The 24,490-nt window shown below is 44.0% G+C and overlaps 3 protein-coding genes across 5 annotated transcripts; 2 read left to right on the top strand and 1 right to left on the bottom strand.

Moving 5' to 3' along the window:
• Positions 1–139: 139 nt before the first annotated feature.
• Positions 140–7,696, bottom strand: cdc42se1 (CDC42 small effector 1). 3 transcript variants are annotated; one of them, XM_061908551.1, is made up of 5 exons: positions 7,546–7,696; positions 6,411–6,564; positions 982–1,086; positions 837–908; positions 140–723 (listed from the first exon to the last, which is right to left on the bottom strand). In XM_061908551.1, exons 2-4 carry the CDS (start codon positions 6,543–6,545, stop codon positions 840–842), a joined length of 309 nt encoding a protein of 102 aa, XP_061764535.1. In that variant the 5' UTR covers positions 6,546–6,564; positions 7,546–7,696; the 3' UTR covers positions 140–723; positions 837–839. The 3 variants fall into 3 exon arrangements, with proteins under 3 accessions (XP_061764535.1, XP_061764533.1, XP_061764534.1); XM_061908549.1 differs by having other exon boundaries at positions 140–753; XM_061908550.1 differs by having other exon boundaries at positions 140–753; positions 7,507–7,617.
• Positions 7,697–8,065: 369 nt separating this feature from the next.
• mllt11 (MLLT11 transcription factor 7 cofactor) lies at positions 8,066–9,179 on the top strand. The gene is made up of 3 exons (XM_061908552.1): positions 8,066–8,225; positions 8,576–8,724; positions 8,811–9,179. Exons 2-3 carry the CDS (start codon positions 8,581–8,583, stop codon positions 8,901–8,903), a joined length of 237 nt encoding a protein of 78 aa, XP_061764536.1. The 5' UTR covers positions 8,066–8,225; positions 8,576–8,580; the 3' UTR covers positions 8,904–9,179.
• Positions 9,180–10,175: 996 nt separating this feature from the next.
• gabpb2a (GA binding protein transcription factor subunit beta 2a) lies at positions 10,176–24,152 on the top strand. The gene is made up of 8 exons (XM_061908540.1): positions 10,176–10,451; positions 15,309–15,416; positions 15,486–15,653; positions 15,754–15,948; positions 16,033–16,186; positions 16,257–16,430; positions 16,504–16,622; positions 22,833–24,152. The coding sequence occupies exons 2-8, from the start codon at positions 15,309–15,311 to the stop codon at positions 23,166–23,168; spliced, it is 1,254 nt and encodes a 417-aa protein (XP_061764524.1). The 5' UTR covers positions 10,176–10,451; the 3' UTR covers positions 23,169–24,152.
• The last annotated feature ends 338 nt before the right edge of the window (positions 24,153–24,490 follow it).

Consider the following 24,490-nt stretch of genomic DNA (forward strand, 5'->3'; position numbering starts at 1 on the left):
GTTAGTCATAAAACATGACGTAATCACACACACACACACACACACACACACACACACACACACACACACACACAATAACGTTTGAGTCACATTTGACATAATAGGCACACGTTTGCTTTTCAAAATAAAGGCACACAGCTGCAGGGAATATCACATTTATTACATAACGAGTGGGTGGAGCTAACGTGTTTGGACGGCATTATGTAAGCAAACATGAAGTGTAGTTCTGTAAAGTTCAGTCTCTGTGGAGGTCAAAGTTCACGCACATTTGTTTTGTTTGAGCACAAACGACACGATCAATAAAGTGACTCCAAAGTTAAATTGTCATTTTGTATGTTCGATGTAAAAAATATAGTTGAAAAGTGCTAATTGTTAAAACCAACAACAGGAAATGATGCGACGCTGAGCTGCCAGGTCATGTGACTAACGGTGCGCGTCCTGGCACAAGGAGGAAAGAATGTACAGTTCCACCAACAGTTGTCAAGTGTCAAGCAGCAGAAAAAAGGCATTGTGGGTAAAGTGGACTCCAGTGACGTCACGCTTCAATCTTCTTCCTGTCTGCCCTCTAGTGGTGAGAGTGCTCACATGGAGGGCATGTCATGGAACCAGGAAGTAGAGCACGGCACGCTGAGACATGAAGTCCTGCTTGTCTCATGGCCATAATGGCCCCCCTGCGACTGCCCCGAAAGCAGCACGTCACACCGGGATTCCGAGGGTCCGCCGCTGGCGGAGGAGAGGGAGGTGGTGTCAGTCCTGTCCATAAATGTAATAATAATAATAATATAATAGTTAGGCCAGTTCCCCTTAATAGAAAAACACTAAACGTGAAGGCTTACCGGCTATAGGAGACTGTTCCTGCCATTCATGTTTGGACCTTTGGACCTCATCTGCTCCTGAACCGTGCCTGACTGAAAGCACACACACGCACACAGTTAGAGTGGGACAAAAGAGTGTGTCAGTCAGTCAATGATGGATTCTTACAGGCTGTAGACCGTCTGCCATTTCTCCAGAGCCAATGTGTGTCAGGTGCATGAAGTTGGTTGGTTCTCCGATCATACTGCGATCAATCTTCCTTCTCCTCTTCTTCTACACACACACACACACACACACACGCATAGTAATTTAGTCCTGCTCCACGAGCCTCAAATAACTTAACAAGGAGTCCTGATGGTTTTCTACACGTTCACATAGTCTTTTTGTTCATCTACATAATCATAATGATGATTGATACAAACACAAAATGGTAGCGCACACACCTTACAGTGATTTTATTACAAACCCCTTTTCCATATGAGTTGGGAAATTGTGTTAGATGTAAATATAAACGGAATACAATGATTTGCAAATCCTTTTCAACCCATATTCAATTAAATGCACTACAAGGACAACATATTATATGTTCAAACTCAAACTTTACTTTTTTTTGCAAATAATAATTAACTTTGAATTTCATGGATGCAACACATGCCAAAGTAGTTGGGAAAGGGCATGTCCACTTTTCAGGTGGAATTCTTTCCCATTCTTGCTTGATGTACAGCTTAAGTTGTTCAACAGTCCGGGGTCTCTGTTGTCATATTTTAGGCTTCAAAATGTTCAATGGGAGACAGGTCTGGACTACAGGCAGGCCAGTCTAGTACCCGCACTCTTTTACTATGAAGCCACGCTGTTGTAACACGTGGTGTGGCATTGTCTTGCTGAATGGCAGTGTATGTTGCTCCAAAATCTGTATGTACCTTTCAGCATTAATGGTGCCTTCGCAGATGTGTAAGTTACCCATGTGTTGGGCAATAATACACCCCCATACCATCACAGATGCTGGTTTTTGAACTTTGCGCCTATAACAATCCGGATGGTTATTTTCCTTTTTTTTGCCGAGGACACAAATGTCCACAGTTTCCAAAAACAATTTGAAATGTGGACTCGTCAGACCGCAGAACACTTTTCCACTTTGCATCAGTCCATCTCAGATGATCTCAGGCCCGGAGAAGCCGGGGGCGTTTCTGTATGTTGTTGATAAATGGCTTTCGCTTTGCATAGTAGAGTTTTAACTTGCACTTACATATGTAGCGATGAACTGTATTAAGTGACGGTGGTTTTCTGAAGTGTTCCTGAGCCCATGTGGTGATATCCTTTAGATATTGACGTCGAGGGATCGAAAGTCACGGTCATTCAATGTTGGGTTTCCGGCCATGCCGCTTACGTGGAGGGATTTCTCCTGATTCTCTGAACCTTTTGATGATATTATGGACCGTAGATGTTGAAATCCCTAAATTTCTTGCATTTGCACTTTGATAAATGTTGTTCTTAAACTGTTTGACTATTTGCTCACACAGTTGTGGACAAAGGGGTGTACCTCGACCCATCCTTTCTTGTGAAAGACTGAGCATTTTTTGCGAAGCTGTTTTTATACCCAATCATGGCACCCACCTGTTCCCAATTAGCCTGCACAGCTTTTGGATGTTCCAAATAAGTGTTTGATGAGCATTCCTCAACTATATCAGTATTTATTTCCACCTTTCCCAACTTCTTTGTCACATGTTGCTGGCATCAAATTCTAAAAGTAATGATTATTTGCAACAACAAAAAAAATTTATCAGTTTGAACATCAAATATGTTGTCTTTGTAGCATATTCAACTGAATATGGGTTGAAAATGATTTGCAAATCATTGTATTCCGTTTATATTTACATCTAAAACAATTTCCCAACTCATATGGAAACGGGGTTTGTACGCCAGGGTAGTTGTTTTACTTCTTTGTAGATTTACTTTTAGTTGACCCTGCCCCAAGTGGAGGAGTTCAAGTACCTCGGAGTATTGTTCACGAGTGAAGGAAAGTGGATCGTGAGATCGACAGGCGGATTGGTGCGGCGTCTTCGGTCATGCGGACGCTGTATTGATCCGTTGTGGTGAAGAAGGATCTGAGCCGAAAGGCAAAGCACTCAATTTACCGGTCAATCTACGTTCCCATCCTCACCTATGGTTATGAGCTTTGGGTTAGGACCAAAACGACAAGTTCACGGATACAAGCAGCCGAAATTAGTTTCCTCCGCCGGGTGGCGGGGCTCTCCCTTAGAGATAGGGTGAGAGACTCTGTCATCCGGGAGGAGCTCAAAGTAAAGCCGCTGCTCCTCCAAATCGAGAAGAGCCAGATGAGGTGGTTCGGGCATCTGGTTAGGATGCCACCCGAACGCCTCCCTAGGGAGGTGTTTAGGGAACGTCCGACCAGTAGGAGGCCTTGGGAAAGACCCACGACACGTTGGGAAGATTATGTCTCCTGGCTGCCCCCGCCAGAACCCCACCCCCGCACAGACACAAAGACGGTGTGTAGGACTAGTATGTGCTTATTTAACAGTAAAAAATACTTCACATTTTAAAATAGTCAATAGAGAAGTGGCTGCTCTGCGTTGTGTTCAGAAACACTCTGAGTTCTGGCCAGCATCCATCAAAAACCTCATTAAAACCCCATTTTGTTCCCAAAGTCTTGTAATCCTGGAGTGGTGAAACATGTGCCCATCCAGAAACCATCTTGGCTGCAATGGTAACGTTTAGGAATGATTTAAGAGGCTTATGTTTCACAGCGTTATTCCACCTTCAAATGTGACCTCATCTGGACACGTGGAAGATTTTGGAAAATTCTATATGTTCTTCTCGCAGAATAAAATTGTGTGTTTTACAGGACAGAACATTCCTAACATGGCCGACAGTCATCACATCAGATGTTGGCTGGGCGACGGCCACACGTCAGAGCGTGTGGGCTGAAAGAGAGTTTGCCTCCATCTGGGCCTCATTTGACTCTCTGGCTGTCTTTTTCTACTAAAGCAACATTTTATGCTTTAACACGTTACAAAAATCTCAAGTGGCTTCGACGTGAGTTACACCCCTTGGCTGCTGTTGCTTAAGTAATCACAACACTGTGTCTTATGCGCACAAATATACGTTTGTGTACACAATATACGTTAATATTGGTAGTTATTAGTGACAGGATTAACATAACCGTGCAATTACGTGGTTACCATGGCAATGAATTCATGAACAACAATCTGCTTTGCCCTGGTGAGACTTTTGCTTACACGTCCTGTATGACTCTGTGCTGCTCATCAAAAACGTTGTACTTGACTGGGTGGCAAATTTGTGAGTCACAGCTCATTTTTTATTGATTCTATGCCAAACAACTCATCAAGTCCTAGTCCACTGTGTTGTAATTTTTACATTTCTATCAAAATCTTTCCGTGTATGTCGACATATGTTGTCAACTTCCTCATTATTGCTCGGTAACGTGCGGCATCACAATTACTATGACGTTACACAGCATTAAAATATTAACACAACTTCCTGTTCAGTGCAAAATGAGCTTCAAAATAAAGCATTGCAGTATTAACTTGGATTCTACACCCTTTTATTATTTTTTCCCCACGTTGTTAGAAAGTTTAGCGCAAGACAACATTGTGGTTAGGACACACAACAAAACTGCCAAAACAGTCACTGAAGCTAGCAACAGGAGCCAAAGTTACAGCGATGCCAAACATTATTTTTGCTTAAGAAGGCAAAAGTTAAAGTCTTGTTATCAGCAATCACCTACAAAAGTCAACAAACATGTCTGCCAGCGTCATGGATGTGCAGAAACCCCCGAAACAGTTAATGTTTTCCCCGCTGCTATGCTAAAAAAGGTAAGTTAGTTCAACTTCCTGAGCGTGAAGTCAGTGTGTGTGTGTCTATTGTTTCAGCACAATAGAGCAAAGAAGACTAAAAATACAAGCTTCCTCACTGCTGCCTAATACTCACATATCAATTAGTATTAAAAGTGCAAACCCTGTTTCCATATGAGTTGAGAAATTGTGTTAGATGTAAATATAAACGGAATACAATGATTTGCAAATCCGTTTCAAACCATATTCATTGAATTGAATGCACTGAAAAGACAAGATATTTGATGTTCAAACTCATAAACTTTTTTATTTTTTTGCAAATAATAATTAACTTTGAATTTCATGGCTGCAACATGTGCCAAAGTAGTTGGGAAAGGGCATGTTCACATTTGTGTTCCATCACATTTTCTTTTAACAACACTCAATAAACGTTTGGGAACTAAGGAAACTATTTGTTGAAGTTTTGAAAGTGGAATTCTTTACCATTCTTGCTTGATGTACAGCTTAAGTTGTTCAACAGTCCGGGGTCTTGTTGTCATATTTTACGCTTCATAATGCGCCACACATTTTCGATGGGAGACATGCCTGGACTGCAGGCGGGCTAGGAAAGTACCCACACTCTTTTACTACAAAGCCATGCTGTTCTAACACGTGGCTTGGCATTGTTTTGCTGAAATAAGCAGGGGCGTCCATGATAACGTTGCTTGGACGACAACATATGTTGCTCCAAAACCTGTATGGACCATCCAGCAGTAATGGTGCCTTCACAGATGTGTAAGTTACCCATGCCTTGGGCACTAATACACCCCCATACCATCCCAGATGCTGGCTTTTCAACTCTGCGCCTATAACAATCCGGATGGTTATTTTCCTCTTTGTTCCGGAGGACACCACGTCCACAGTTTCCAAATATAATTTGAAATGTGGACTCGTCAGACCACAGAACACTTTTCCACTTTGCATCAGTCCATCTTAGATGAGCTCGGGCTAAGCAAAGCTGGCTGCATTCTTGTGTGTTGTTGATAAATGGCTTTCGCTTTGCATAGTAGAGTTTTAACTTGCACTTACAGATGTAGCGACCAACTGTAATTACTGACAGTGGTTTTATGAAGTGTTCCTGAGACAATGTGGTGATATCCTTTACACACTGATGTCGGTTTTTGATGCAGTACCGCCTGAGGGATCAACGGTCCGTAATATCATCGCTTACGTGCAGTGATTTCTCAAGATTCTCTGAACCTTTTGATGATTTTACGGATTGTAGATGGTAAAATCCCTAAATTCCTTGCAATTGCTCGTTGAGAAATGTTGTTCTAAAACTGTTCGACAATTTGCTTACAAATTGGTGACCCTCGCCCCATCCTTGTTTGTGAATTACTTAGCATTTTATGGAAGCTGCTTTTATAGCCAATCATGGCACCCACCTGTTCCCAATTAGCCCGCACACCCGTGGGATGTTCCAAATAAGTGTTTGATGAGCATTCCTCAACTTTATCAGTATTTATTGCCACCTTTCCCAACTTCTTTGTCACGTGTTGTTGGCATCAAATTCTAAAGTTAATGATTATTTGCAACAACAAAAAAAGTTAATCAGTTTGAACTTCAAATATGTTGTCTTTGTGCCATATCCAACTGAATATGGGTTGAAAATGATTTGCAAATCATTGTCTTCTGTTTATATATTTACATCCAACACAATTTCCCAACTCATATGGAAACGGGGTTTGCAGATTGATTTCAGTAAGGTGTGTGTGTGCGTCTCACCGGTGGTGGTTTGGCGACCACGCAGCATCCCATCTTGTGCCAGAAGTCACTCATGCCAACACACCGCCTCTCTGCTGCCGCCCTGCAGGCCGGGGACACAACTGCAGCCTGTGTATGAGTGTGCTCCTGGGGCATTCAGCCAAAAAAATTAGGCCTGAAATGACACAATCAACAAAGTGAGTATGAAAAATAAGTATTTTGACCACAGAGGACTCACACTATAATTTTATTAACACACAAACACATCTTGTTACAGTAGGAGTGTAACCTTTGACCTCTATCGAAGGCCAGGTTGTCTCCAGTGCTGAAGATAAAGCAGGAATGTGAGGAACAAGCAGCTTCTTGCTTGACGACAGGAATGTCAGGCACGAACGCCGCAGGGATTTGATCCATGTCTTTGTCATGTGATCAAAAAGTGCGTGTGACGTATGTTGTCTTCAGACTAACACACAGTCACATGTTGCATACAACGGGGTCAATGAGGAGTTGCTTGACGCCGCTCACTCACAAAACATCTGCTCTGCTGATGATTGATTGACGGGTCGGCGAATGTTTACTTTTTTTTTATTGGTCACTGAAATGAGTACGTGTGTTAAGGTTTAAGGTTAAATCCACTCGACTGCACCACAAACAGCGGGCGGGGTCAAAGGTGGACATGTTGCTGACTCACATTCTGTGGCCATGTAGAAAGTGCGTTGCCATGGCAACAGCTACTCTTCAGTCTGGGACATCTGACCTTGTGAAATATTTTAGCATGTTGCTGACCTAAGAAGACTACATAGAGGCGAACAACGACAGTAGTGGAGAAAGACTCCGTTATGAATTCGCACCACGGGAGCTCCGCCCCCTCATCCAAATATGGTCGTTACTTCTGTTTTACCTCAATTCATTACCTTGACGTTCAGTAGACTAAAATACAGTTTCTTAACCGCCATAGAAAGACAACCTTTACACTCACAAGAGACATAGAGTGACAACACCGACATCGGAGTTCGACCAAACGAAGTGATGACGCTCATTAATATATATATATATATATATATATATATATATATATATATTTTTTTTTTTAGTATTCCTCGCAATTGACACGCACATTACGTGGAGATTGATGAAGGAGAGACAAAAAGATCACCTGACACAAGAAGCGTCAAACTGGAAAAGTGTTTCCGGGCGTAGCGTCCACTGAGAGTGTCCTAAGAGTGTTCACAGACTGTCAAGTACGAGAGTGTGTGAGAGTCTTTTCGTTTTTAAGGCGCGGCTCCATACAGGAAGTCCCGCCTCCCAGCTCCCAAATAGGCTAACGTCGCCCCCTGTTGACGCAGCGTGCTCACTGCAGCGGTCCCAGTGAAAATGCCCGTCACCTCACGACATGGGAAAATAAACCAAACCTCGTCATTGCATTAAAGATACAAATAAAAGCACCAGTGTCTCATGTGAGGACGACACGTGACGCATTGAGTTTCCATTGCATGAAACAATCAAGTCTTTCAACATGAGAGTGCAAGCTATATAACAGGGCGAAAAATAAACAAAGAACAGGGCGAAAAATAAACAAAGAACAATCCTTTCACTTCTATATTTTTCTCACTACTTTGGTTCCTCGTCAGTCATTGTATGAAGAAATGTTCTAAAGTCCCGCCTTTGTTTATCCGGACGTGTCTTTTGTACTGAAATTCTTAAGCGGAAGTGGTTATATTTTTTCCAATTGTGCTTGACGCCAATCTCATCAACCTGCCGCATCTATTTCGAACGTCTGCAAATAAAAGCAGCGAAGGAACAAAGACATCGCTCGTATTATCACACTTCAAACAGGTAAATTGGATTTTTAGGGAGGGTACTCTTTCGTGTCATCCTGGCGACATGTGTGTTTAATTCATTGTGAACTATTTACAATTAAAAAAATCAAGCACGGTGAAAAACCGTGTGATTATATATAGTTGGATATCTAGTCTCGAATTGGAAATAAATCCAATATCAAAGGTTTCAAATTGGACTGATCTCTGGCATCCAGTTGAGTGGCCAACGCCTAAATGTAGTGCAAGCCTCGCACACACACTCACACATTGATGGTGGAAATGTGTCATCTCTACGAGCCGTATGCAGAATGGGAAAACTGATTTGGGAGCAGATATGCAGTATTAACACATTCATGTGTCTTTTAGATTGCATGATGATGGAGAAATCCAACAGCCAATATGAGTCTTTCCTTTTCTGGAGGCAGCCCATCCCGCCTCTAGACCTGGATGAGCTGGAGGACCTCTGCTTCAACTGTCCTCACCGAGGCCAAGACATCATGGGGCCGGAAGGGGAGGTGAGTGTGAGCCAGGCTCAATCAGAAGTGTTCTGATGACGACAAAGGCCACACACAGTAAAGGTGTTTACTTCTCGCCTGTGCAGGAGGAGCTGAGCCAGTTCTCATCCTTCAACTACTGGAGGGCTCCCATCGCCAGCGTGGACGCTCTGCTAGACGACCTTAACCTGCTGCTGTGAAATCCCACTGGCAATGTTTTGCTTTCGAATGCTACGTGACCACACGCTTAAGAAAGGTCGATCATGATTTGCACATTCTTAATATTTTATGAATCAAGAATGACGAGCAACTAGTTGCAATATTTGCGTCTCTTTATTGCTGTTACGTCTTATTTATTTCAAGCTGCTTATTTGGTGTTTCATTATATGAGCAGACCTCGCCATGAAGCCAATGGACACAAAAACACGGAATGTACCAAAGTCTGGCAACAATAAATATTTTATTTCATTTCAGAACTCTTCTGGTGGTCATTGCATACTCATGTTTAAACATCTTTATTTGTATTCAGAAATCCATTTAGGTGTCATCAGTAGCATAAGGGGGCTTCACGGTGGAAGAGGGGTTAGTTCGTCTGCCTCACAATATAAAGGTCCTGCAGTCCTGGGTTCAATCCCAGGCTCGGAATCTTTCTGTGTGGAGTTTGCATGTTCTCCCATTCGGGTACTCCGGCTTCCCCCCACCTCCAAAGACATGCACCTGGGGATAAGTTGATTGGCAACACTAAATGGGCCCTAGTGTGTGAATGTTGTCCGTCTATCTGTGGCGACTTGTCCAGGGTGTACCGCGCCTTCCGCCCGATTGAAGCTGAGATAGACGCCAGCGCCCCCAAAAGGGAATAAGCGGTAGAAAATGGATGGGATTGACAGTAGCATAAATTAAGCTTTTCAAAGTTGCTTTGGTGGTTCCACTCCAAAGTTGCTGGTCCGAGGTCAGCCGTAACGTCAGACATTCTCGTCGACCCGGAAGAAACTGATCCACAGTCAGCCTCGGTTCCAAAAGAAAGCCCGCCCACCCGTAGGTTAACTTTCTCCTCCGATGTCGTAAAGCAGCCATATTGCTACACCATAAACACGAGAATGACAGTTTAAAACCAACTTTAAACCACTTAAAGCTCGGGTTGTATTGTCCAAAGCCCAGAAAAGACCGTGTACTCTGTAAAGTTTAAAAGTCAAGTATGCATGCTAACTATGCATGCTAAGGCCGATCGCGAGCAGCTAGTTTAAATTTTGACACTTCCTTGTCGAGGATTTCAGATTAAAATGTTCTACTACAATAATTACAGTCGACAGTCGGTATTATTTCATAATACCCACGTTTTATGTAATGTTTACGTTTCAATATAGAATGTAGCCACTACGTGGTTGCTTTTAATTATACTACACATCGCAAAGTTTGAACAGAGAAGTCGCTCAGCAACTCTTAATTTGGAAGCAACACTCACAACATCCGGGCATGTACCGCCCCGACTTCGTCTTACTTCGGCCAGAAAACAATTTGGCGGAGTCAAGCATGCGACGGCGGCGCCTAATGCCCAACATTTGAATATAGTCAATGAATAACGCTACTAATCATTGCTTTTGATAACATTTTCCCCCAGCAAAAACAGACGGAAGGAAGCACCCACAGCCGCCCCTCCCAGACCAGTTTGTGTGGCGTTTAGCTTGCTAGCTAGCTTGCTAACGTTAGCAGCCCTGCAGCAGTCTTTAGCTTTCAACAAGCTGGACGCGGTAAGTTACTTCTCTTACCCCTGCGGAATAAACCCGCATTCTAGTTTGCCTTTTGCCGACAGCCGACTCTCAATTCGATCTTACCGCTTGAAAACCTCGTCAGACAAACGTCCACTAAGCGACTCGACGTTGCGCGCTCGAAGAAAGCTAGTTAACCGGATGTGGAAGTAGTTTTTTCTCGGTGTGTAAAATAGGAAATTTCTCTCTGACTTCCCCCGGAAAACCAACAACTTTATATCAAACGGTTTCCTGTCCGTCTTGCCACGTACATTTTGTGCTGGTGTACACGCTATTATTCAATGTTGGTGATTTATAAATAAGCTAAGTGCGCAGGGGATACGTGGCACATGGCGGACTCTTTTCTGTCCACAAGGCGCGTAAAATGGCTCCTCCGTCCGGCGAGCAAAGCTTCGTCTTTCGCAATCACAAACCCTGTGGAACCTTATGATTCCATTATCGGACGACTCTCCTCGCTAGCTTTTGCTAACTTTAGAATTAAAAGTTCGAAGCGTAAGTGTTTTTCAAATGCATTAACCTGGTACGTTATTTATTTATTCTCTATTTCATACAGAGAAACGTTTAGGATTAAACAAGCATTGCAATTTCACATTGTTTTACTCCAAACCAGCAGCTAATCGAAAGTGGCAGGTGTTTGTAGAAAATAATAGTTTTTACTAGTAGATTTGTGTGGTATATACAGTTGTGCTCATAAGGTTACATACCCTCGGATAGTTTACGATTACTTGGCAATTCTTTAAATAATATGAATGATTACAAACAGTCTTTCTTCCACTCTAGGTACTGGTTGGGTGGAGCTATTTGTTGGCAAACAAATGTTTTTACTTTTAAAAGAAAATACAACAACCCTGATCAAAAGTTTACATACCCCAGTTAATTCCATGTATTGGTCCTTAAACAGCAAAGACAGCTTGAAGTCGTATGTGGTAGTTGTGGATGAGATTCTTATTTTTTTTTAAATGGCAAAGCTTCTCATTCATGTTGACAGAAGGCCTGTAGTTCCTGTAAATTTGGCGCTGTATTGCATGAACTGTACATTTGAGATATCCCCACAGTAGCTCAATGATATGAAGTTCAAGAGATTGAGTTGGTCACCCCAGAACCTTCACTTGTGTTTTGGATCATTGTCATGTTGGAATGACCAAAAATGTCCTATGCACAAAATGTTCTCGAGTATCTTCTGATTACATGCTGCATTCCCTTGTTCTGCTGGGGGACTTCAACGCTCATGTTGGTAACGACAGTGAAACCTGGAGAGGCGTGATTGGGAAGAATGGCCGCCCGGATCTGAACCCGAGTGGTGTTTTGTTATTGGACTTCTGTGCTCGTCACAGTTTGTCCATAACAAACACCATGTTCAAACATAAGGGTGTCCATATGTGCACTTGGCACCAGGACACCCTAGGCCGCAGTTCCATGATCGACTTTGTAGTTGTGTCATTGGATTTGCGGCCTCATGTTTTAGACACTCGGGTAAAGAGAGGGGCGGAGCTTTCTACCGATCACCACCTGGTGGTGAGTTTGCTGCGATGGTGGGGGAGGATGCCGGACAGACCTGGCAGGCCCAAACGCATTGTGAGGGTTTGCTGGGAACGTCTGGCAGAGTCTCCTGTCAGAGAAAGTTTCAATTCCCACCTCCGGAGGAACTTTGAACATGTCACGAGGGAGGTGCTGGACATTGAGTCCGAGTGGACCATGTTCCGCACCTCTATTGTCAAGGCGGCTGATCGGAGCTGTGGCCGCAAGGTAGTTGGTGCTTGTCGTGGCGGTAATCCTTGAACCCGCTGGTGGACACCAGCGGTGAGGGATGCCGTCAAGCTGAAGAAGGAGTCCTATCGGGTTCTTTTGGCTCATAGGACTCCAGAGGCAGTGGACGGGTACCGACAGGCCAAGCGGTGTGCAGCTTCAGCGGTCACAGAGGCAAAAACTCGGACATGGGAAGAGTTTGGGGAAGCCATGGAAAATGACTTCCGGATGGCTTCGAAGCGATTCTGGACACCATCCGCCGCCTCAGGAAGGGGAAGCAGTGCACTGTCAACACCGTGTATGGTGCGGATGGTGTTCTGCTGACCTCAACTGCGGATGTTGTGGATAGGTGGAAGGAATACTTCGAAGACCTCCTCAATTTCACCAACACGTCTTCCTATGAGGAAGCAGTGCCTGGGGAATCTGTGGTGGACTCTCCTATTTCTGGGGCTGAGGTTGCTGAGGTAGTTAAAAAGCTTCTCGGTGGCAAGGCCCCAGGGGTGGATGAGATCCGCCCAGAGTTCCTTAAGGCTGTGGGGCTGTCTTGGTTGACAAGACTCTACAGCATCGCGTGGACATCGGGGGCGGTACCTCTGGATTGGCAGACCGGGGTGGTGGTCCCTCTCTTTAAGAAGAGGGACCGGAGGGTGTGTTCCAACTATCGTGGGATCACACTCCTCAGCCTTCCCGGTAAGGTTTATTCAGGTGTACTGGAGAGGAGGCTACGCCGGATAGTCGAACCTCGGATTCAGGAGGAACAGTGTGGTTTTCGTCCTGGTCGTGGAACTGTGGACCAGCTCTATACTCTCGGCAGGGTTCTTGAGGGTGCATGGGAGTTTGCCCAACCAGTCTACATGTGCTTTGTGGACTTGGAGAAGGCATTCGACCGTGTCCCTCGGGAAGTCCTGTGGGGGGTGCTCAGAGAGTATGGGGTATCGGACTGTCTTATTATGGCAGTCCGATCCCTGTACGATCAGTGTCAGAGCTTGGTCCGCATTGCTGGCAGTAAGTCGGACACGTTTCCAGTGAGGGTTGGACTCCGCCAAGGTTGCCCTTTGTCACAGATTCTGTTCATAACTTTTATGGAACGAATTTCTAGGCGCAGTCAAGGCATTGAGGGGTTCCGGTTTGGTGGCCGCGGGATTAGGTCTCTGCTTTTTGCAGACGATGTGGTCCTGTTTGCTTCATCTGGCCGGGATCTTCAGCTCTCACTGGATCGGTTAGCAGCCGAGTGTGAAGCGGCCGGAATGAGAATCAGCACCTCCAAATCCGAGTCCATGGTTCTCTCCCGGAAAAGGGTGGAGTGACATCTCCGGGTTAGGGAGGAGACCCTGCCCCAAGTGGAGGAGTTCAAGTACCTAGGAGTCTTGTTCACGAGTGGGGGAAGAGTGGATCGTGAGATCGACAGGCGGATCGGTGCGGCGTCTTCAGTAATGCGGACGTTGTACCGATCTGTTGTGGTGAAGAAGGAGCTGAGCCGGAAGGCAAAGCTCTCAATTTACCGGTCGATCTACGTTCCCATCCTCACCTATGGTCATGAGCTTTGGATCATGACCGAAAGGATAAGATCACGGGTACAAGCGGCCGAAATGAGTTTCCTCCGCCGTGTGGCGGGGCTCTCCCTTAGAGATAGGGTGAGAAGATCTGTCATCCGGGAGGAACTCAAAGTAAAGCCGCTGCTCCTCCACATCGAGAGGAGCCACATGAGGTGGTTCGGGCATCTGGTCAGGATGCCACCCGAACGCCTCCCAAAGGAGGTGTTTAGGGCACGTCCAACCGGTAGGAGGCCACGGGGAAGACCCAGGACACGTTGGGAAGACTATGTCTCCCGGCTGGCCTGGGAACGCCTCGGGATCCCCCGGGAAGAGCTAGACGAAGTGGCTGGGGAGAGGGAAGTCTGGGCTTCCCTACTTGGGCTGCTGCCCCCGCGACCCGACCTCGGATAAGCGGAAGAAGATGGATGGATGGATGCTGCATTCATCTTGCCATCCATTTTGGCAGAGTTTCCTATGCCTTTTGTAGCTCACACATCTCCAACAAATCAGTGATCCACCTCAGTGTTTCACAGTTCCTTTCATCATAGGCCTTGCTGACTGCTCGCTAAATTTTACATTTATGGTTGTGGCCGCAAAGTAAATAATTTTTTTTATCATATTCAAATGACTTTGTTCCAGAAGTTTTGAGGTTTGTCTCTGTGCTGTGTGGCATAATGTAAGCGGGATACTTTGGCATTTGTGCAAAATTGGCTTTCTTCTGGCAACTCGATCATCCAGTTTGTTTCTCTTCAAGTGCCTCCTTATTGTGCATCTTGAAACAGCCACACTACACTTTTTCAGAGAGACTTGTATTTCAGCTGAAGTTATTTGGATTTCTCTTTGCATCTCAAACAATTTTTCTGGCAGTTGTTGCTGAAATCTTTGCTGGTCTACCTGACCGTAGTTTGGTTTGCACAGAACTGCTCCTTTTTTACTTTTAAATCAGCTTTTTGAACACTGCTGATTGGCATTCTCAATTCCTTGGATATATTTTATAACCCTTTCCTGTTTTATGCAGTCCAATTACTTTTTGTCACGGATCCTTTGACAATTATTTTGCTTTCTCCATGATTCAGAATCCAGAAATGTCTGTGCAGCACTGGATGAAAAAGGCAATGATCTGTCAGAAGACCAGCTTCTTACTGACCTTTTTTTTTTACATACAGCCACACACACACACACTGATTACAAAAAAATAGATCACAGATGAGGATGGTAATCTTGATTAGCCATTAAAACCTATTTGTCAACTTTTGTGAATGTTATAAGGTCGCTGTCACTGGGGTAAGTAAACTTTTGATTAGGGTTGTTTGGGTACTTTCTTTTGTTATTTTATCTTAAAATTAGTTGTTTGCCAATAAATATTCACCTAACCCTTAACCATGAGTGGAAGAAAGGCTTTAGTGTTATCATTCATGTGCTTTGTACAATTTTGTCTTTAAAAAACAGTTCTTGTCAGAGGCAGATAGCTAAAGGACATCCACATGAATGTTTTTGTACTTACAGTACCGCACTAAGCGTTTTCTGTTAAATAAAAGTGTGCGTATTTGTGTGTCAGATGTCGTTGGTGGACCTGGGCAAGCGTCTGCTGGAGGCGGCACGGAAAGGTCAGGATGACGAGGTCAGAAACCTGATGGCAAATGGAGCTCCATTCACTACTGACTGGGTGAGTCGCTGTTGATACTTCAAGTCATCTCCTAACGTTCACCTCCATAACGACACGACCGCCCCTCAGCTCGGGACGTCCCCCCTCCACCTGGCCGCCCAGCACGGCCATTACTCCACGGCGGACGTCCTGCTGCGAGCTGGCGTCAGTCGCGATGCGCGCACCAAGGTGGACAGGACGCCTTTGCACATGGCTGCAGCTGAGGGACACACCATCATCGTGGAGCTGCTGGTTCGAGTGAGTCGCTACTGTCGATACCTGTGACCTGGGTGGAGCTTGGGTGGTTTATTTTCAAAAAGATGTATGGCTTGTTTTTCAACTACGTGCATCCTTCCAGAGCGGCGCAGACATCAACGCCAAAGACATGCTGAAGATGACAGCGCTGCACTGGGCGGCGCAGCACGGACATCACAGTGTGGTAGAGACCCTCATCAAGCACGGAGCTGATGTGCACGCGCTCAGTAAGTTCGACAAGACGCCATTCGACATTGCCGTCGATATCCAAAACACCGAATTGATGCTGCTTCTGCAGGTGAGCAAAACGCCTTGCACAGCGTTAACCACTGACGGTAGCAGTTGAGCATTTTCTCAAATGCACTTGTGTGTGTTTGTGCAGGAGGGCATGCAGAACCAAGTGAACATGAACCAGGTGAGTGTGAATGTGGAGTCCGGCAACACCACCAACCAGCCACAGTTCATCATCCAGGGCATACCTGCCATCCAGGGTGGCGTGGTCAATTTGGCCGACTTGCTCAACAAGGCCAACACAGGTCTGTGCGCACACACACACTTGAGCTGCAGTTAGCCGTGACCGTGACTTTAGTCTTTGTCTTAATGCAGAGTCTGAAGAAGCGATGGCTGCCAACGCTTTGGATTCCAACATCCAGCATGCCACGGTTGTCAACGAAGGAGGTCAGAGAGTCATCACCATTGTAACAGACCAACATGGCAATCTGCAAACCACCGGGGGGATGACGCAGCCTTTCTTTGTCACTATGCAGCATGGACAGCAAAGTATGACACGTATCCATCCAACACACACTACCTCTCCTCTTTGTTAAGTTTGTGTGTGTGTGTCTGTGTGTAGTGCTAGCAGTTCCTGCCAACACCGTGACTGAGGAAGTGGTGGCGGAGGAGTCTCAGGCTCCGCCCTCCAGGAAGAGAAAGTTGGAAGTGGCTAACAATCACAACGACACAGGAGAAACGGTGAGTGAAGTATAGGGAAAACTCACGTGAGGCCACTCGTACCATACTTGGGCTCACTTTATGCAAGAAGTCCGCCATCTTTGGCATGTCACACGTCCTCTCCTTGGGCACAATGAGAAGAGATAGTCTTCCGACACAATTCCATGCACGCATGCATCATAGCCGCCTTATTGAATGACTCCTGTGCACGCTACGCCCGCTCACTCCTCGCCCTCCGAACCGTTTTACGTAGCCTGACGTGCACCTTCAGAAAATTACCATTATTGTGAAGTTTAATCTCTTGTGTATACAACTTGTTTAGAAGACGTACAGCCCACTTTTACAGTCTTCACATACTCTATTTAATCTCAATATTTGCAGTAAAAGTTGATTGTTGTAATACATCGATTGGTTACAGCTCCAGTCTATCTCTCTAGAGTTTTGTTGTTGTGGTGACGTAGAAAACATGGCGCCTAATGTTATGCACTCATCTCTGACAAAAACCTATACAAATTTTAAGAGGGCAATAGACGAGTGCAGTGACTTGACCGAAACATAACCCAGGTTTACAATACATCCTAAAAATAATATGTAGACTGCAAATTATCCAAAAGTCAAAACTCACAGAACATATGCTCAACCACCACCATATTTGTAGTAAAGATGTCTCATTTAATTGATGTAATCATTCCTCTTGCAAGTAATTAATGACCATTGCACAAAATGAATACATTTACAATTCAGCATTTGTGACCCGGCAAATGTATACATTTGACCATTCTCACTCTTTAAAAGTATGCAAGTTTTTTTTCCAGCAGAAAAGATCTCATTCACCCTAGAGCAGGGGTCTCAAACTCAATTTACCTGGGGGCCACTAGATGCAGAAACTAGGTGAGGGTGGTCCGCAAGAAAAGATTTCTTAAGAAAATCTAACATGCACTTTTTAATGAATTCACCTTCCTTGAATGGCTTTCCCACCGTAGCAACATACTTGTCAACTCTCGGGATCTTCCCGGGAAACACCCGAACATCATTGCACCTCCCGACAATCTCTCGGGGCAATCATTCTCCTGGTTTTCACCCGTCAACAATAACAAGGGCGTGCGGTGCTGGCACTGCCTTTAGTGTCCTCTCCAACCTGCCGTCTTGTCCGCTTTTCCACCATACACACTGTGCCAGCCCATTCTCATATTGTATGAGGCTTCTGCAGACCTACGGAAGTGACTGCAAGACATACTTGATCAACAGCCATACAGGTCACACTGAGGGTGGCTGTATAAACAACTTTATTACTCTTACAAATATGTGCCACATTGTGAACCCACACTAAACAAGATTGACAAACATATTTTGGGAGAACATCCGCATCGTAACACAACATAAACACAATAGAACAAATATCCAGAATCCAATGCAGCCCTAACTCTTCCGGCTACAATAGGGGGCGGGGTTAGCGGGGCAGGGATGTATATTGTAGCCCGGAAGGGTTATGGCTGCATGGGATTCTGGGTATTTTTTTCTGTTGTGTTTATGTTGTGTTACGGTGCGGATGTTCTCCCAAAATGTGTTTGTCAATCTTGTGGGTTCACAGTGTGGCACATGTTTGTAACAGTGTTAAAGTTGTTTATACGGCCACCGTTAGTGTAACCTGTATGGCTGTTTAGAGTGATCCAAGAGCCGCGGGTTGTTGACCCCTGATATAGAACTAGCGGGCCGCACCAACATTACATTTTCATATCAAGGTGCGGGCCGCAAAATAACGTCTCGTGGGCCGCGTGTTTGAGACCCCTGTCCTAGAGCGATAATGTGTATTGCATAATTATACAAGTAAATTGTACATAAACAACCCCACAATATATATATGAGTTTGCTTTACTGATATTGTCATTGGTTGAGATGTACCAATTTGTTTGGCGTTTCTTGAGGCAAAGTAAAAGTGACACTTATATTTAATTTTCTCTCACTGCCAAAGCCTAATTAATCCATCTGTCATAGGTGGTGTGTATCAATACTTTTTTTTATATTTCAAACTATTATGTGAAATACAGGTAAGGTGTGATATAAAGCGATACTCTATAAAATGCGGTCGTGCCACATACCCCGGATTTTAACCCGTTTCTGCACCCACCACAGTCAGTGTTGATTTTCACTAAATTATCGACTATCAACACCAGGGGTCTCAAACATGCGGGCCAATTGCGTCCCGCGCTTTGATATGACAATTTAATGTTGGAGCGGCCTGCGAGTTTAATATGAACGGCGCTTAACAGCGTCGTACTTGCCAACGTCCCCAATTTTTCCGGGAGACCCCTGAATTTTAGTGCACCAATTCTCTCAAAGCCCCTGTCAATATTTACCAGATCAACAATATTCAGGGAGTGCCATAATGGCACTGACTTTAACGCCTAATACAACCTGAACTGACAGCGTGCAAGCCCAGTTGTATGTTACATCTGGCCACGTGTGTTATTGCAAGATATATTTGATCAACAGCTACATACGTCACACTAAAGGTGGCCGTAAAAAAAACTTTTGACACTGTTACAAATATGTGCCAGACTGTGAACCCACACCAAACAAGAATGACAAACACATTTCGGGAGAACATCCGCATCGTAACACAACATAAACACACCAGAACAATTACCTAGAATCCCATGCACACCTAACTCTGCTACACCCCTGCAACCACCAACCCTCGCTCCGTTATTGCGTCGGTTGAAGTTTTGTATATTGTAGCCCTGCAAGGTGTTCTGGGTATTTGTTCTCTTGTGTTTAAGTTGTGTTAGGGTGTGAAAATTCTCCCAAAAAGGGTTTGTCATTCTTTTTTGGTGTGGGTTCAAAGTGTGGCGCATATTTGTAACAGTGTTAAAAGTTTTTCTTACGGCCACCCTTAGTGTGACCCGTGTGACTGTTGAACAAGTACGTCTTGCAGCCACTGACGTTATTCAGCACAAGTCTCACACAACATGATAAAGAGCCGGCACATTGGTTGTGTGATGTAAAAGCGTGCGCAATGACATGCAGTGGAGCAGTAGTCTTCCTTTGGGAGTGCGTGGACCCTTGAAAGTACTTGAAAGTATGCCAAGGGACAAGTGAGATTTATTAAAAACATTTTAAAAAACAGCAGTAATTTATAAATCCTTTAGACATATGTTTATTGAATAATAATTCAATGAAGTATGAATGTAAGTTCATAAACTGTGGAAAAATAATACAACAGTCTAACATTCAGTGTTGACAGCTAGACTTTTTGTGGACATGTTCCACAAATATTGATGTTAAAGATTTTTTTTTTTGTGAAGAAATGTTTAGAATTAAGTTCATGAATCCAGATGGATCTCTATTACAATCCCCAAAAAGGGCACTTTAAGTTGATGATTACTTCTATGTGAAGAAATTTATAATTGAATCACTTGTTTATTTTTCAACAAGTTTTTTTAGTTATTTTTATATCTTTTTTTTCAAAATAGTTCAAGAAAGACCACTACAAATTAGCAATATTTTGCACTGTTATACAATTTAATAAATCAGAAACTGATGACATAGTGTTGTATTTTACTTCATCAAAAATGCTTTGCTCTGATTAGGGGGTACTTGAATTAAAAAAATGTTCACAGGGGGTACATCACTAAAAAAAAGGTTGAGAACCACTGTTGTAGAGGACGTTAAAGGCAGTGCAGTCAAGGCAGCCCTTAATAATGTCGGTCGGGTGAAAATTGGGAAAAATTCGGGAGAATGGTTGCACTGGTAGATTGTCAGGTGCACTGAAATCCAGGAGTCTCCCGGAAAAATCGTAAGGATTGGCAAGTATGTTGCTAGGGCGGTAAAGCCATTCATAGAAGGTGAATTCATTAAAAAGTGCATGTTAGATTTTTTTAAGAAATCTTTTCTTGCGGCCCAGCCTCACCCAGTTTCTGCATCCAGTGACCCCCAGGTAAATTGAGTTTGAGACCCCTGATCAATACTGTATCGACCTACTTCTGGATAATGTCTGACCCGTTTTGTGACGTGAGTTCACAATCCACCATTAACGTAACATCATGTAGAGTGCTATCCACCAAACATCATCGTTATCGTCATCAAACTTTGCCGTTTGCCAGCCGTGACGTAAAGCGGATGGTACAAATGTTTGTTTACTTTCAAGATTCCGTGCGAGTTCGGCTTTGCTGGGCTCTTTTTTTTTTTGCCTGTCAAGAAGAAAACAGACATTTTTGTTGTCGTTTCTGGAGCGGATCATTGACGCTTGTCTTTGGCCGGGCGATATGGCCTCTTTTTAATATCTCGTTATTTTTAGGCCATATCGCGATACACGATATATCTCAATGTTTTGCCTTAGCCTTCAATGAACAATTAATGCATATTATGTACATTAATGATGATTCTATGTGTCTACATTAAAACATTCTTGTTCATACTGCATTAATATATGGTACTTGGGGACGGTGTGGCGCAGTTGGGCGAGTGGCCGTGCCAGCAACCCGAGGGTACCTGGTTCAATCCCCACCTAGTACCAACCTGGTCACGTCCGTTGTGTCCTTGAGCAAGACACTTAACCCTTGCTCCTGATGGGTGTTGGTTAGCGCCTTGCCTGGCAGCTCCCTCCATCAGTGTGTGAATGTTTGTGTGAATAGGTGAATGTGGAAGTAGTGTCAAAGCGCTCTGAGTAACTTGAAGGTAGAAAAGCGCCATACAAGTACAACCCATTTACATTTACCATTACTTTTAAACTTTCATGCAGAGAGGGAATTCACAACGAAGAGTGCAAGATTGTCAGAAACATTTTAAAACAAGCTATTAGTGTACTTTTGCGCATGATGTCACTAAGATGACATATCAAAACAACACTAAATTAAAGTGCACTTTTTGTACAGAACGCCATTACAATAGTTTAAAACAAATAAAGTGCACTTTTTTGCATGTCCAATAAAAATGAGCTGCATAATAGGAAATCAAAGAGTGTTCGTCCCATGCTATGTGGTAGGTTACTGCGGACATTATCTCCTTTTGATGTTGACTAGTTTTTTCATACGGTGTTTATCTGGAAATGTTTGCCTTTGCATTTTGATGGTGTGGGCGTGTGGCACCGAATGGAGATGTTGATATGCGGAGTAATCACTCTTTATTCTCTACCAGGTGATTTTTCAAATAATGCTACATATTAGCAGTAATGCTACTTTTTGTAGCAACACTTTCGCCCCACACTTGACAAATTACGGTTGTCTGTTCGACATATTCTAACTTGATGCCAAACCACCGCCAGACGATAGACCCCCTGCTGTTTTTCTTGGGAATTAATTCTCCCTTCATTTGTTACCAGATTCGCACCTTCTTTCTCTCGTATTACCACTCGCACCGCTCCGCTAGCATCACAGCTAAGTTACCCATGCTGCTACCTCTCTGCTCCGTGAGGGCGTATGCGTATGTGACGTATGACTTGACAGTATGGTGACAGTAAGGTGCGCTTGCTGTTTGTGAAAAGGAGACACAAGGAGTGGGAAGAGCCTGTAATGTAATGCCAGCAGCTAAAAGCAACTGCGTGAGAATGTATACTCAAATATCACGATATAATCATTTTCTATATCGCACAGACACAAACCCGCGATATATCTAGCTTATCGATATATCGCCCAGCCCTACGCGGGTCCCTTCGAAAAAAGGCATCCGTACAACTGCGATGACACATTATGCTGTCTCAACACTCTAGCAAGAACAAAGCAGAAAGCAGAGAAAGATTCAAACAATTTAAAGACAGAGTCACGTTACTTACTGTTCACTGTCAACAAGACAGAAACTCGCAAACTTCAACCACGATGCCTTGGCAAGTCTGCCAACCACTGCTGTATTCACCATATACATTTAGAACATTTTATGATATTATTTGAAGTAAAAATGGTAAGTTTAATGGACCCCAATGTCAGCATATAATTGATCTTTGAGGGTATATTTAAAGCTGAAACCAGGATGGTGTTGTGAGTGAATAACCAGAGGGATTTTACCATTAGAACCTCTGCCAAAATAGTGGATACAATCCGTAAAGTCAGTAAAATTGCAGTATAACACCAGAATAGAAAAGATAGGACAAGCAAATCTGCCATTGAAGGATAAACGTGTTCCAGGAGAGGTGGTGGGAATCACGGCCATATTCAGCATGACAAAATAGGCTGGGGGTGTGTACTACTTGATTTTACATCAGGTTATTTTTTTAATAATTTTGTTGGTTGCACGTAGGAGCTGCTACAGAGGCAGTTGCAGGAGGCTAACAGGAAGGCACAGGAGTATCGACAGCAGCTTCTGCGCAAGGAGCAGGAGGCTGAGGAGTACCGCGTCAAGTTGGAGGCAATGTCCCAGAGCCAGGCAAATGGCACTGCCACCAACGCCGCCATGGCCGTGAGCCCAGAGGAGGTGGTTGGCGGTGAGGATGAGGAAGACACGACGACAACAACGACAGCGGCAACAGCGGGCGGTGTGGAGGAGGGAGAGATGGTGGGTATCATCATGGAGGGGGAGGAGGGTCAGGTGACACTGGTGGAGACTGGAGGAGAGCCCACGGGGGTCAGCTCGTAACAGACAGAGCTTTGACAAGGGAACGAAGGCTTTTGGCAAGTGATAACGAAACGTGTCAAAGACGGACAACGACAACAGCAAGATGGGGTGATTACGGACTGACATGATGCCGTCCTTTCGGCGCCGCCATGTCCATCAGAAATAATCTCCATGCTAAGTTAGCGCTAAACTTTCTGTTTCACAACTTTATATCACTATGCTTTCAAAACTTCCTGTTCCATTAACCTCACTTGTGCTTTTGTAGCGCTCGTCTATCACTCAAATCCTTACTTTTGAATGTGTTGGCGGATGGAACAAGCCCACTTTGTGTCCTTTTTGTGTTTTCCAAAAGTCAAGCGGAAATCCCAAGCGTCACCGTGGACTTTGCAATGGGAATCTTTTGGGATAAAAGTACCTCACTCAACTCTGCGTTTTGTTGACATGCTGATAGAAAACTGTGAATCTGGAAGGAACCTAAATCCTTCAGTTATTTGCACCATGTCAGAACGCCTGATTGTTTTTGTTTGGAATCAGATTTGGAACCTTTAGGGAAACCAGCAGGAACATTTAAGCAGTTACTGAAAATGTGTCCATTGAACTGATCAGTGAACATTTGTTGTAAAACAATCATGATTTAAAAAAAAAAATCTGCATTCCACCGTGTCTTTTACAGTTTTCAAACTCCATTCTTCAAGTCTTCTTACAAGTATCAAAATGTGCAAAAGACAGATAGAAAAAAAAAAAGAGGTTTAAAAGTACATGAACGAAAAAATAACTGATTCAAATGCAATGTTTTGTCCCTCCTGGACTACCTGTGATATGCCTGCTGCGCCTTCCCTCCTTTATTCAATTTTCATAGTTTGTTTGGCAGCATTTGTGTCTGTTGTTTTTTATGAACTCAACCCTTTTTCTATGTGTATATAAAAGTTGTATTTTTTTAACTGTATCTGGCTGCTTCACCATGATAGCAATGCTAACCTGATATATAAACAACTGTTAACGTCATTGTCTTCTTTATAGCATTCATGTAGCACAGTTCACCGTAAAACCCTCATTTTAGAACGATGGATTGTTCGCCCAATCAGACACGGAGGCCAAGCGGTCGCCATTTTAGTCCTGCCTACTTCAATGTGTGAGATTTAACACCAAAAGTATCGACGTTAGTCATTGACTTTCTCTATTATTGTCAATGAAAACATTGTCCGTCATAGTGCTTGAACGACGAAGCAAAAACTCATACAGCATTGGTGTTTCTGTAAGGAAACAACTCCGCTCCCAACGTGGTCTACGCAGACAGTTGGTGCGCTTTTGGACTAAGGCAGTTTAGCCTTGACTGGCAGGTC

Source organism: Nerophis ophidion, linkage group LG08, assembly GCF_033978795.1.
Source record: "Nerophis ophidion isolate RoL-2023_Sa linkage group LG08, RoL_Noph_v1.0, whole genome shotgun sequence".
In the NCBI taxonomy this organism is placed as follows: domain Eukaryota; kingdom Metazoa; phylum Chordata; class Actinopteri; order Syngnathiformes; family Syngnathidae; genus Nerophis; species Nerophis ophidion.